Source organism: Ictalurus furcatus, chromosome 19 (assembly GCF_023375685.1).
Source record: "Ictalurus furcatus strain D&B chromosome 19, Billie_1.0, whole genome shotgun sequence".
NCBI classification, from domain to species: Eukaryota; Metazoa; Chordata; class Actinopteri; order Siluriformes; family Ictaluridae; genus Ictalurus; species Ictalurus furcatus.
This window is the reverse complement of record NC_071273.1, coordinates 25,755,801-25,767,755: the sequence shown is the minus strand read 5'-3', so window position 1 is coordinate 25,767,755 and position 11,955 is coordinate 25,755,801. Positions and strand designations below refer to the sequence as shown.

Here is an 11,955-nt window from a genome sequence, read left to right as displayed (position 1 = left end):
ATCTGTGATTAATTGGGATTAGTTTAATTCATTCATCAGTTCATTTTATAATCTCAGTCCTAATACACACACACACACACACACACACACACACACACACACTCACACTCACACAGAGGGCAAGTTTGAGGGGGGATGCACCTGTGCAGGAAAGCGTATACACACACACACACACACACACACACACACAATTATTTATATCACTCACACAGAGGGAGGGAGAAACACACACACACACACACGTATACACACACACACACACACACACACACACACACACACACATATCGAGTGATTTGATGATTTGCATGCAGTGAATTTCAGCTACAAGTTTAAATGGAATACAATAAGTGTGATGTAGAACAGTCCACATATCACTCACCTCTTTGAGTGGAGCTCGTCCTTCTTCTAGTGATGTATCTGTGGTTGATCTCCTCATAGACTGCCTCAGGCTGAGTCTTACGCCTCCTCTTAGAGACAACTGGGAGTGGATAATAATAATAATAATAATAATAATAATAATAATAATAATAATAATAATAATAATAATAATAATAACTTTTAATGAAATTCTTACAGGACAATTTTAACAGCAGGATAAAATGTAATTAGTATTTACAGGTATGTCTCGTACCTCTCCTGAGCACTCTGTTCTGGTAAAACAGGACCAGCAGAAGCACTAAGGCCAGGAAGAGCAGCGTTCCCAACACAAAGAGAACCAGTGGAGGGGTGGGTGGAGCTTTAGGTGCTGGAGGATTTGGAGGAGCTCTTACTGAAGTTAAAAACACAGAAGAGGATCTTGATACGACACTGTAATCATAAATATTTACAAAAATGATGAACAGTAACAAATATTGTATTGTAACAAATATACATACCTGATTTGGTGGTGGTGGTGATGGTGGTGGTGGTGGTGGTGGTGGTGATGGGTGTAGTAGTGGACACGTCTGTATTTACAGAATATAAAAACACTTTCTATCATATAATAAAATATACTCTCACTAAATAAGGGTTATGACCTGCTGATCAGTGTATTACAGTTTAGGGTCTGAGCTTTCAAACTAATATCTAAGATTATAAATAAAAGTTATCAGGTCTTAACACTGGGAGAAAAGTGTAATGAGTGGAGACAGGAAGCTGAAAAGTTAGCACACCCCTCTGACCTGCACAGGTGACTCCAGCATGAGAGCAGTCAGTGTGTTTCTTCAGGGAATGATGACAGTCCCACAGGTGAATCTCATCCCCTCGACACTTCACTCTGTTCAGCCAGATAGTCCCTTCACCAGGACCAGAACTAACATTCCTATCAGCACTCAGCGCCGACCCACAGCCCAGCTGTCTGCACACCACCTGAGCGTTCCTGATGTTCCACTGATCATCACAAACGGAGCCCCACGTAGCGTTATGATACACCTCCAACCTCCCAGAGCAGCTTCCCTCTCCTCCACTCAGCCTGAGAGACCAGTGCTCTACATCACACACATCACACATGAGGAAACACACCAACGCTGAATAACAGCTCCAGTCACACAGCTCACTACAACACAATGATAATATAACCTTATATTATACTCAACATGCTCTAGTTTACCCAAAATTATTTTCTGTAATGAGATGTTTCTGTCACATTAATGGAAGGAGTCTCCAGTGTCAGCGCTTTGTAACAGTCAGAGGTAAAGCTGTAACTTTAAGTTTTCTGACATCTTCAGAACAGAGAAGTTTACGCTTCACAGTTTCTCTGTAACATGACTGTGAATTTTTGAAAATGTCAATGTGATATAAAGAGAAGCTTGTTGTGGAACGACTGTTTATAGCTACTATAATGTAAGTGATAACAGGAATTAACTGTTTTATTCAACAACATTAAATAAACTTTAAATTGATAAAATGCATTTCATATCATCCTTTAATCTAAAAAATGTAATCGTTGGTTTATTGCTGTGTTATTAGAGGAATAAATCACTTCAGGACCTGCTGTTACAGGAAAATAATCAACTTCTGGGTAGAAACAGTAACTCTTTCCTTATCAAGCTGCAGATTTAAGTGTCCTTACTTGAGCAATATTTCTGAAGAGGAAATGACGAGCATGTTCCATGAGTACGTAGAGACATTCCATCGTCTGCAGTAATAAAATGCATGAAACAGACTTTTCAAACTTTCTTATTTTATAGCTGGAATATTTATGCAAATTCTACAGCAATGTATAAAACTAGTAGAGAGAGAGACTCCTCCTACCTGTGCAGGTAATATGAACCACCTCATCACCACTATCACATCTGTTCTGTCCCCAGGGTGAAGATGGACACTTCAACAGATTAGAGTCGTGTTTCCTACATTTCACATGATCCATCCAGTTAGGAGCAGATTCGACTCTCGCTCTGGCCGAGTCCAAACGCTCGCGTCTTCCACAGTTCAGCTCTCGACACACCATATCTGCTGTTTCTAACTCCATCTCCATCTCGTTGTGACACACATTACCCCAGGTTCCATTGTAGAACACTTCCAGATTCCCCTCACAGCCCTCCGTGAGTCGGATCTCTTTAAACTCTGGTGAGAGAAGGATGACTTGCACTTAATCTGTAAAAATCCTGTTTTATTGATTCAGTTAAATATGTGTAATGTTATCTTTATGTAAAAAAGATATTCAACATGGATTACATTTATAAACAGGTCTATCATGGTGAATTTCAGGAACTTTGGACCTCAGTTTTGAAATACAGACATATTCATATTTACAGGTTTAATCTCAGTCATTACACTGTACCTGAGCACACGACTCCTACGTCCTCCTGGTGTCCACATTCACCCTCTTCACACAGCTGAAATCTGCAGTTCCACAGGGACGTCTCGTTCCCCTCACACTCCACCTCATTCAGCCATATGGACCCAGCTCCAGGACCAAACCAGGCTGGTATGTGGGTACTGAGGGCCACTCCACACTGCAGCTGTCTGCACACCACCTGCGCATCCTCAATATCCCACGAGTCATCACACACTGTCCCCCACGAGCCACTGTGGAAAACCTCCAGCCTTCCTGCACAGTCTCCCCCAGAACCGACCAGTCTGATGGAGCTGAGGCCTGGATTAAAGATATTTTTTTTAAACATAATAAGATATATAAAACTAATAAAATCTTATAACATGTTTTATTACTCTGTATATTTAGTAAGATACTTTAGAATTATAAAACTTGTATTACTGTTGTTATTAGCTGTTCATTGGTAGGTGTTGTGCTGCTTACCTGAGCAGGTGATGTACAGCTGTTCCCCGGAGCTGCAGTTGACAGGTTGTGCACTGCTGCAGTTCCCCAGATGAGCTTCACTCCCAGAGCAGCTGAAACCCGTTACACACATGTGTTTGTGTTCAGTGGTGGATGGAGAGGAGCGGTAGTTCAGCACGGAGCCACAGCCCAGCTGTCTGCAGAGCACAGACGCCTCAGACAGACTCCACGAGTCCAGGAGAACTCTCCTCCAGTCCTGCCTGAAATAAATCTCCACCTCCCCCTGACACTCGCTCCCTCCAGACAACCGCACTCGCCCCTCATGAAACGCCACGGATGATCCTGAAGCAGAAGAACATCATTTAAATATTCTAATGAACACTGACTTTATTCACTAACGTGGTGTAGGTGATGTTAATATCTCACCATTACAGATGACTCCAGCATCGTGTTTATGAGAGCATGCAGCTCGACTCCATGATGAGATGCCACATTGTGATAGGTGTGTCTCGTTTCCCTGACAATCAAACACATCAGCCCAGATGTGGCCACTCCCCTCCCCAAACCAGTCGACCTCCACCACAGCCACAGCACTCCCACAATCCAGCTGTGCACAGAGAACATCTGCAGCTCTCATATCCCAGCCTACAGCACAAACTGTGCCCCAGTCACTGAGGTACTGGAGCTCCACTCGACCAGAACAGGAGTCCGGTCCGTTCACCAGCCGCGCCCCTGTGTGACCTGAACAAACAGCCGAGAGCTCAGTGAAAGAGGAAAATTAACAAAGACAGCTTAAAGTTTGATTGACAGGTATGTGTTCTCTATTTAAACAGAAGTTAAATCATGATACTTCACCAGAACATATTAATCCCACATCGTTGTAATGGGAGCAGGTTGAGTGTTTGAGTGAAGATGATGTTGGACAGAAGGTAATCTCAGATTCATTTCCTCTACACTGAAGCTCCTCTGTCCACACCTGACCCTCCCCTCGGCCAAAAGCAGCTGATCCCAGCACCTCCACAGGAATCCCACAGCCCAGCTCTCGACACACAACCTCTGCATCCTGCTGGTCAAAGTCAGCATCACACACTGTGGACCAGGAACCTCCATGAAACACCTCCACTCTCCCAGAGCACCGGTGAGGACCAGCAGTGAGTCTCGACATTCTGTGACCTGTGTTTAATTTAATTGTGTAAATATTCTGCACATTTTAAAGAACATATCACAAAAACATTCCCAAAAAATGCTTTCAATTTAAATAAAATAAAAATGTACTTAATTAATGTATTGGTAAAATTAAAATTGGTCAAATCATTCTAATTGTTTAAGTTTAACATTTTCAACAGTTTACCTGAGCAGATGACTCCAGCATCATCACCATGATCACAGTTATGTTTCCCTTGTGAGCTACAATTGTTCAGAGTCAACTCGGATCCTCTACAGTACACATCATGTATCCAGATTTCTCCTGAACCTTCTCCAAACTCCGCCCAATACCGCAGCTCTACAGCCTCCCCACAGCGCAGCTCTCCACACACCACTGCAGCATCTTTCATATCCCAGGCAGAACTACACACTGTTCCCCACTGTCCATCATGAAGAACCTCCACTCTCCCAGCACAGCGACTTCCACCATTCACCAACCTCACACTGTCTGAGAGAGAGAGAGAGAGAGAGAGAGAGAAAGAGAGACAGAGGGAGAGAGAGAGAGAGAGAGAGAGAGAGAGAGAGAGAGAGATGTACAGAAGAACAGAGTGAGAATCCAGTCTTGTTTGTGATGATCTATGTCTGTTATGTTCTCTGTCAAAATTAACTAAATCAGTGACAGTAAATCCACTTTGATGTTATTTATGACTGTGTTCATGATTGAGATTAAAAACTGTCACATTATTACATACCTGTCAGTATAACTGTCTTCTGATCAGCTGTAAGGGTGTCATCATAATTCTCAGCTTCATTCCCTACATTAAAACACAGATATTTAAAGTGGTGAAGTCATAATGAACGTTAAAGTTACAGAAATAGTGTTTAAGAGTCACAACAATTACAGTGGGCCGGATTCAGAGTCAGTGACTTAACTCCAAAAGTAACATCAATATGTAAGCAGAAAAGTTCCTCATATTCAGAGTCGGGTTACGCAGCTGCTTAAGTCAGTTTATGATTTCTTCACTCAGATTATTAAATTCACCTGCATGTAATTCATGGCTCTAAGGTTGCCAGATTTGTCTTTAGTAGAAGTGTCTGAGACAGGATTTTCTAAATAGAGTCTAGACCACTGCCTTTAAACACAAACACTCATCTTTAACTTCCCAAAAAATCCGGTACTGAAAATAGCATTTTATACATTTCCTGTCAAATGTAACACAATGTAACATAAAAGAAAGAAACAATTTGAAAGTGAAAAGACTAATATGATGATATATGAATGAGAAGATGGTGAGTGTTGAGTCTAGTATACCGATAACATTTTGCTGCATGAATCATTCTATTAATTTAATTACATGGCTTCTGCACTCATTACTCTACTGCTTCTGAAATAGCACTCGATCCAGCACATCCTGTTATTTCGTAATCAGGTTTATAATGCTTTTAAATTGTAATTTTGATTCTTCAAATTAGTAAAATAATGACAATGTTTGTGTTAATTCCATGCGCTTTCCTGTAAAGAAAACATAATCACGGTATGAGGGATAATCTGACCGAGCGCTCATCTGCTACACTTACAGAGAAACAAGTTCAGGCATAATTTAATCCAGAAAAAAGAACTCCTCAGGATAAACGATATCTCTGATTAAGATGTCTCTCTGCTCTTGGAAAAACAATCGAGAATAACTATGGTCATAAAAAGTGGTCACCTGAGATCTTACTATTATTATTATTGTTGTTTTATTATTATTATTATTATTATTATTATTATTATTATTATCCATCCATCCATACATCTTCTACCGCTTACTCTTTTTCAGCCTATCCCAGGGACCATCGGGCAAAAGGCTGGACAGGGTGCCAATCCATCGCAGGGCACAATCACATACACACTCACACACCCATTCATACACTACGGACACTTTAGACACGCCAATCAGCCTACCATGCATGTCTTTGGACTGGGGGAGGAAACCGGAGTACCCGGAGGAAACCCCCGCAGCACGGGGAGAACATGCAAACTCCACACACACAGGGCCACAGTGGGAATCGTACCCCCGACCCTGGAGGTGTGAGGAGAACATGCTAACCACTATTATTATTATTATTTATTTTTATTTATTATTATTATTATTATTATTATTATTATTATTATTATTATTATTGTCTTAATCAAAGTGGACTTTACACCAGACTCTGGCAGCTCAGTCTATTACGCTCAACATTTATTTTAAAGAACTTAAGCATAGATTGTGTTAATCATGATATTTTCTAGAAGACATTTTAAATGTTATTAAAAACAGTTTACCTGAGCAGGTGACTCCAGCATCTTCATCATGACCACAGTCATTATTCCCCCACTCTACTGAGCTACAGTTCTTCAGTGTCGACTCTGATCCTCTACAATCCACATCATCCATCCAGATTTCTCCTGATCCTTCTCCAAAGTGAGCAGCATACCGCACATTTACAGGCTCCCCACAGCTCAGCTCTCTACACACCACTGCAGCTTCTCTCATATCCCAGTAATCATCACACACTGTTCCCCACTGTCCATCATGAAGAACCTCCACTCTCCCAGCACAGCGACTTCCACCATCCACCAACCTCACACTGTCTGAGAGAGAGAGAGAGAGAGAGAGAGAGTTTATTTTCTGTCATGGTTTAGGAGGACTCTCTCTCTCTCTCTCTCTCTCACACACACACACACACACACACACACACACACACACACACACAATAAATCCTGTGTAAACTGTAATCATTAATCTGGACCTGATTTTATAACTGAGGCCTCAGAAAAACGCCTGAGGATGATGTGTGTACGCTCATGTACAGCTTTTTAAATTCTATAAAAATGAAAGACTTTCACTGTTTATAAAGTTACGATCAGTCCAGGAAAATTTCTCCCATTTCAGGATTAAAAATGGTGGCTACTGTTAAAGTGAGAAGTGTGTGATGTTTTAGTGTGAATAATCAGTGTGTACTTACCAGCTGCTGTGAGTGTGAGTGTGGATGAGAGAAGAATAAAAGTCAGACAGATTTCCATCTCCCTCCTCGCTGTACACGATGTGTTCACCTCCACTCGCCCAGAGAGACTGAGAGAAGTGTGTCCCCTCACTCTGCCCCTTACAGAGAGAGAGACAGAGAGACAGACAGAGAGAGAGAGACAGTCACCAATCACACACACTGTTACCTTATTAGAAAGACGAGAGGAAATCATCACACAGCCTCAATAACAAATCAGACGAGGCATCTCTCACTTTCTCCATATATATCAAAATAACGTCAGCGCTGATGAACAGAGCTCCGCCTCCCGTCTCTGAGGTGTGACTGAGGAACAGAGCTCCGTCTCCCGTCTCTGAGGTGTGTGACTGACGAGAGTCGACCACATCACACACTGATTTCAGAGAGAGGAAGCACTCGGCTGTCGTACAGCATTAATGCCTGACAGCTGCACAGAGCAGATACACACACTGATAAACCACTGCAGCACACTGCAACTACATCAGCTACACACACACACACACACACACACACACACGCACACACACTGATAAACCACTGCAGCACACTGCAACTACATCATCTACACACACACACACACACACACACACACGTTTAATATTTATTATTACTTTATTACAACATTATATCATGATCAACATTAAATCATTTCTAGACTTTTTTTTTTTTTTTTACTGAAGTTTAACATTTATTTAATAATAATTTTAAGGAATATTTGAAAATTTTGACTCAATAATTCTTACCATTTCACTTCCTATTAGATATTATTTTTTAAATACACGAGCATTTAGTCTGGGTTTCAGGATCTGTGCATGAGGAGGACGTAGAGTTGATGAGATTTCCACATGAACGTGTCACTGATGTGAGCAGATCCTCCCTGCTGGATGGTGAAGTTCTCCTCCTCTCTGTCTGTCTCAGACTCTTTATCTGGTCGACTCCTCTGTTACACTCCGCTCTACAGTCTGGGCTGCCTGTTTACTGCCCCAGTTTTCCTCTAAGAACATTCACGTCTAAACTAGAACATCTTGAATCGTATGTTTGTTAAATGCACTGTTGTAGTTACACATTTAGAACCTGCAGATTTCTGTTTGATGCTTTATTTGTGTTTTTGTACATATGCAGTCTTGAAATATTCGGCAAGCTTAAGGGTTCTTCAGCTGTTCCACTCGGGGAACCTGACTAACCTGGCTGAGGTCAGCTCATGTGTTAGTGTAGAGTGTTTGGTTCAGTCTATAAAGTGGGTCACTACGCTGCGTTGTGATTGGCCAGACATTTCAGGAATCTCTAAACTTTCCGTGATGTTCAGTAAATGCTGATTAATATTCAGTACAGACAAATATACAGCAGTATATATACTGTATGTGCTAATCTATAAACACTGTAAACACTCATTAATATTGAGTATTCACTCGTTAATATTCAGTATACACATTTAATATTCAGTATACACTCATTAATACAACCCTAATTCCAAAAAAGTTGGGACGCTGTGTTAAATGTAAATTCCACTGACACCATCTGCTATCCTCAGGTGTGTGTGTGTGTGTGTGTGTGTGTGTGATATTGAACACAGTGTGTAACAGTGGTGTGTAAAGGTCACTGTGTTACATCATCAAATCCATTTACACACTCTTTAATTACACAGAGGCCACCTGCTTGTGCGTGCATGTGTGTGTGTGATAAATGTTGATGTAATGACGTGTGTGTCATTGCTGCATCTGATTGGCTAGCGGTCTTGATTTTCAGTACAACAGCAGTGTTCCCTAGTTTACAGTGTTCACTAGCTCCCTTGTCCCCTAGATTACATACTGCCCTCTAGTTCCCTTCTTCTGTACTTACCCTAGTGCCCTTGTTTCTTCTTCCCTACATTCCCTAATTCCCTTCTCCTCTAGATTCTGTGTCCTCTAGTTTCCGTATTCTTCTGGTGTTCAAGTTGACACTGTCTCCTACTTTCTTTCCTCTCTAGTTACCCTAGCCCCCTAGTTTTCCTGTTTTCCTGGCGTAAACCTAGCAAGTGGTGTGTTGTAGTTTAGAACAAAATCATCGGTTTAATGAGGGAATAATTCAGCTGGAGGAAAGTGACATGACACACTTATCATATCAGGATACTTAAAGACATTTTAGCAGGTACTTGACGTATCACGATATACGAGTTTAGTAACAAACCTGCAGGAAAAACAGGACCCAAACGTTCAACTGAAACGGATGAAAAGGTTAAAATATTACACTCTTCTCTTCATCGTGATATCTGCGATGTCTCAGGAGAATGACATCACAGTGTCACATCTCATGACATCACAATATTGATATTATATCACTGTATCACACAGCTTCACTCTCAATACCAGAAAATGTAATAATGATGTTATATTGCTTTGTATATTTTATCACTAAATATGGAACATTTGTATTCATCAGTTGATCTGTAGATACAGTGGATATAAAACAAAGTTTGTGCACCCCTGTTAAAATGGAATGTTTTTGTGAAAAAAAAACCAAAAAAAAACACATGAAACCACTGAATTGAACCAACTGTTAATGAAGGTCATTCCACAGGTTTTTAATAGGAGTTAGATCTGGCCTGTGACTGGACCGTTCCAAAAACATTGTATAACAGTGCCAAATGTCTTCAAGGCAAAAGGGCATGTTGAATTACATAAATTCATAAAATTGGTACTACTTCCCATACCCACACGTCCGTGGTCCCATCTGGCCCTGGACTTCCTAACGGACCTGCCGGAATCACAAGGCAACACAGCTATACTGGTCGTGGGCCGATTTTCTAAGTCCCTGCGCCTGATTCCACTGCCGGCCCTTCCCTCTGCCTTCGCCACGGCCGACCTGTTGTTCCAGCACGTGTTCCGCTACTTCGGCATCCCAGAAGAAATCGTGAGTGACAGGGGCCCCCAGTTCATGTCTCGAGTCTGGGCCAGCTTCATGGAAAAGCTGGGGGTCTCCGTTAACCTCACCTCAGGCTACCACCCACAAGCCAACGGACAGGCAGAGAGGGCCAATCAGGAGATCCTCCGGGTCCTCCGAACCTTTTGCGCCACCAGTCCGGAGGACTGGAGTCACTTCCTCCCGTGGGCAGAGTACGCCCAGAACTCGCTGCAACATTCCGCCACCCAGCTAACCCCGTTACAGTGCGTCTTGGGTTATCAGCCGCTGCTGTTCCCCTGGAACGCCGCCACCACTGACTCCCCGGCAATGGACGAGTGGTTTCGCCGCAGCGAGCAGGTCTGGGAACACACCCATCAACAACTGGTACGGTCCTCCCGCACATCCAAACGAAAGGCGGACAGGCGCCACGGGACTCGCCCGGATTATCAGTCCGGGGACAGGGTGTGGCTTTCAACGAGGAACCTCAAGGCACCTCTCTCGGGCAGCAAACTAGGACCTAAGTATGCCGGGCCTTTCCGGATCCTGAAACGGGTAAACGAGGTCACTTACCGCCTAGACGTCACCAAACACGCCAAACTTCACCAAACGCCGCATTGCCCCCTCATTCCATGTCTCCGTCCTCAAGCCGGTGACATCGGGCCCCTTAGCCACGGCGGTTCCGGAGAATGCCCCGGCGGACCCGTTAGAGATCGAGGGCCATCCAGCTTACCGCGTCCGGGAGATCGTGGACTCCAGACGCAGGAGAGGGGGACTTGAGTATTTGGTGGATTGGGAGGGTTAAGGCCCAGAGGATCAGTGTTGGATCCCATCCCGGGATATTCTGGACACAAGCTTGCGCGACAACTTCCATGCGGCTCATCCAGAAAGACCAGCACCCCGGAGGAGAGGACGGCCTCAGAGGAGTTCGGCTCCCGGAGTGAGCCCTTTTGGGGGGGGGCTCTGTTACACCACGGCGAACTCGCGGCCACCGAGCCGGCGTGGACTACATATCCCAGCCACGCCCGCGCTCAAGTTCACCGGAGTACTGAGTGCCAACACCTGTGCACCACCCAAGGTTATTTAAGACCTTGTTAATGACAGCACGGCGCGAAGTAACGGTCAGATTTCCCCAAACGCGAGTAAATTACCAAGCTTCCTACTACGCTTCGGACTTTCATGGTTGAAGGACTCTAGCCTCGTTTACGACTTACGATTCCCGGATCTCGTCTTGGATTCTTTCTATTGCTTCGGACTGCGTGCTTTGCGCTTCACGCTTCCCTCGCCTTTCTGTCACTGCTCGGCCCGCGCTTGCCTCCCACCTGGTAACGTAACAATAACAACAAGCTTCATGCTTTATTACTGCTTTAAATCTGGCTATCATTCACAACAAACTCATTTCTGAACACAGATCTGTTCTAAAATATAAACAGGATTAGTTGGATCTTTGTAATATAATCAGTAATGAATCAATATAAAGGCCATGTTTTACAGAATACTGAGTAGTTTCTAAACCAATATTAAGAAAAATATTTGTTCCATAGTAGCTGTTAATTATTTTTATTAGTAAAACCATAGCAAACACAAATTTTTACTATGGTTTATTTGCACAAAAACCATAGTAATGTAAATCTGAAAATAAATAAATAAATAAATAAAATAATAAAAAATTAAAAATAACCTGT

General features: G+C 42.8%; 1 protein-coding gene across 1 annotated transcript; it reads right to left on the bottom strand.

Annotated features, from left to right (window-relative positions):
* Positions 1-921: 921 nt before the first annotated feature.
* Positions 922-6,885, bottom strand: LOC128623155 (scavenger receptor cysteine-rich type 1 protein M130-like). The gene is made up of 9 exons (XM_053650040.1): positions 6,675-6,885; positions 5,119-5,181; positions 4,572-4,874; positions 4,202-4,393; positions 3,647-3,961; positions 3,242-3,562; positions 2,765-3,079; positions 2,342-2,547; positions 922-1,560 (listed from the first exon to the last, which is right to left on the bottom strand). Exons 1-9 carry the CDS (start codon positions 6,883-6,885, stop codon positions 1,075-1,077), a joined length of 2,412 nt encoding a protein of 803 aa, XP_053506015.1. The 3' UTR covers positions 922-1,074.
* Positions 6,886-11,955: the final 5,070 nt, after the last annotated feature.

Coding starts and splice junctions, on each gene's coding strand:
- LOC128623155 (XM_053650040.1), bottom strand. CDS start 6,885: ATGAGAGAAGCTGCAGTGGTGTGTAGAGAGCTGAGCTGTGGGGAGCCT. Junction 5,182..6,674: donor TGCTGGAGTCACCTGCTCAG/GTAAACTGTTTT, acceptor GTTTTAATGTAG/GGAATGAAGCTGAGAATTAT. Junction 4,875..5,118: donor GAAGACAGTTATACTGACAG/GTATGTAATAAT, acceptor TCTCTCTCTCAG/ACAGTGTGAGGTTGGTGAAT.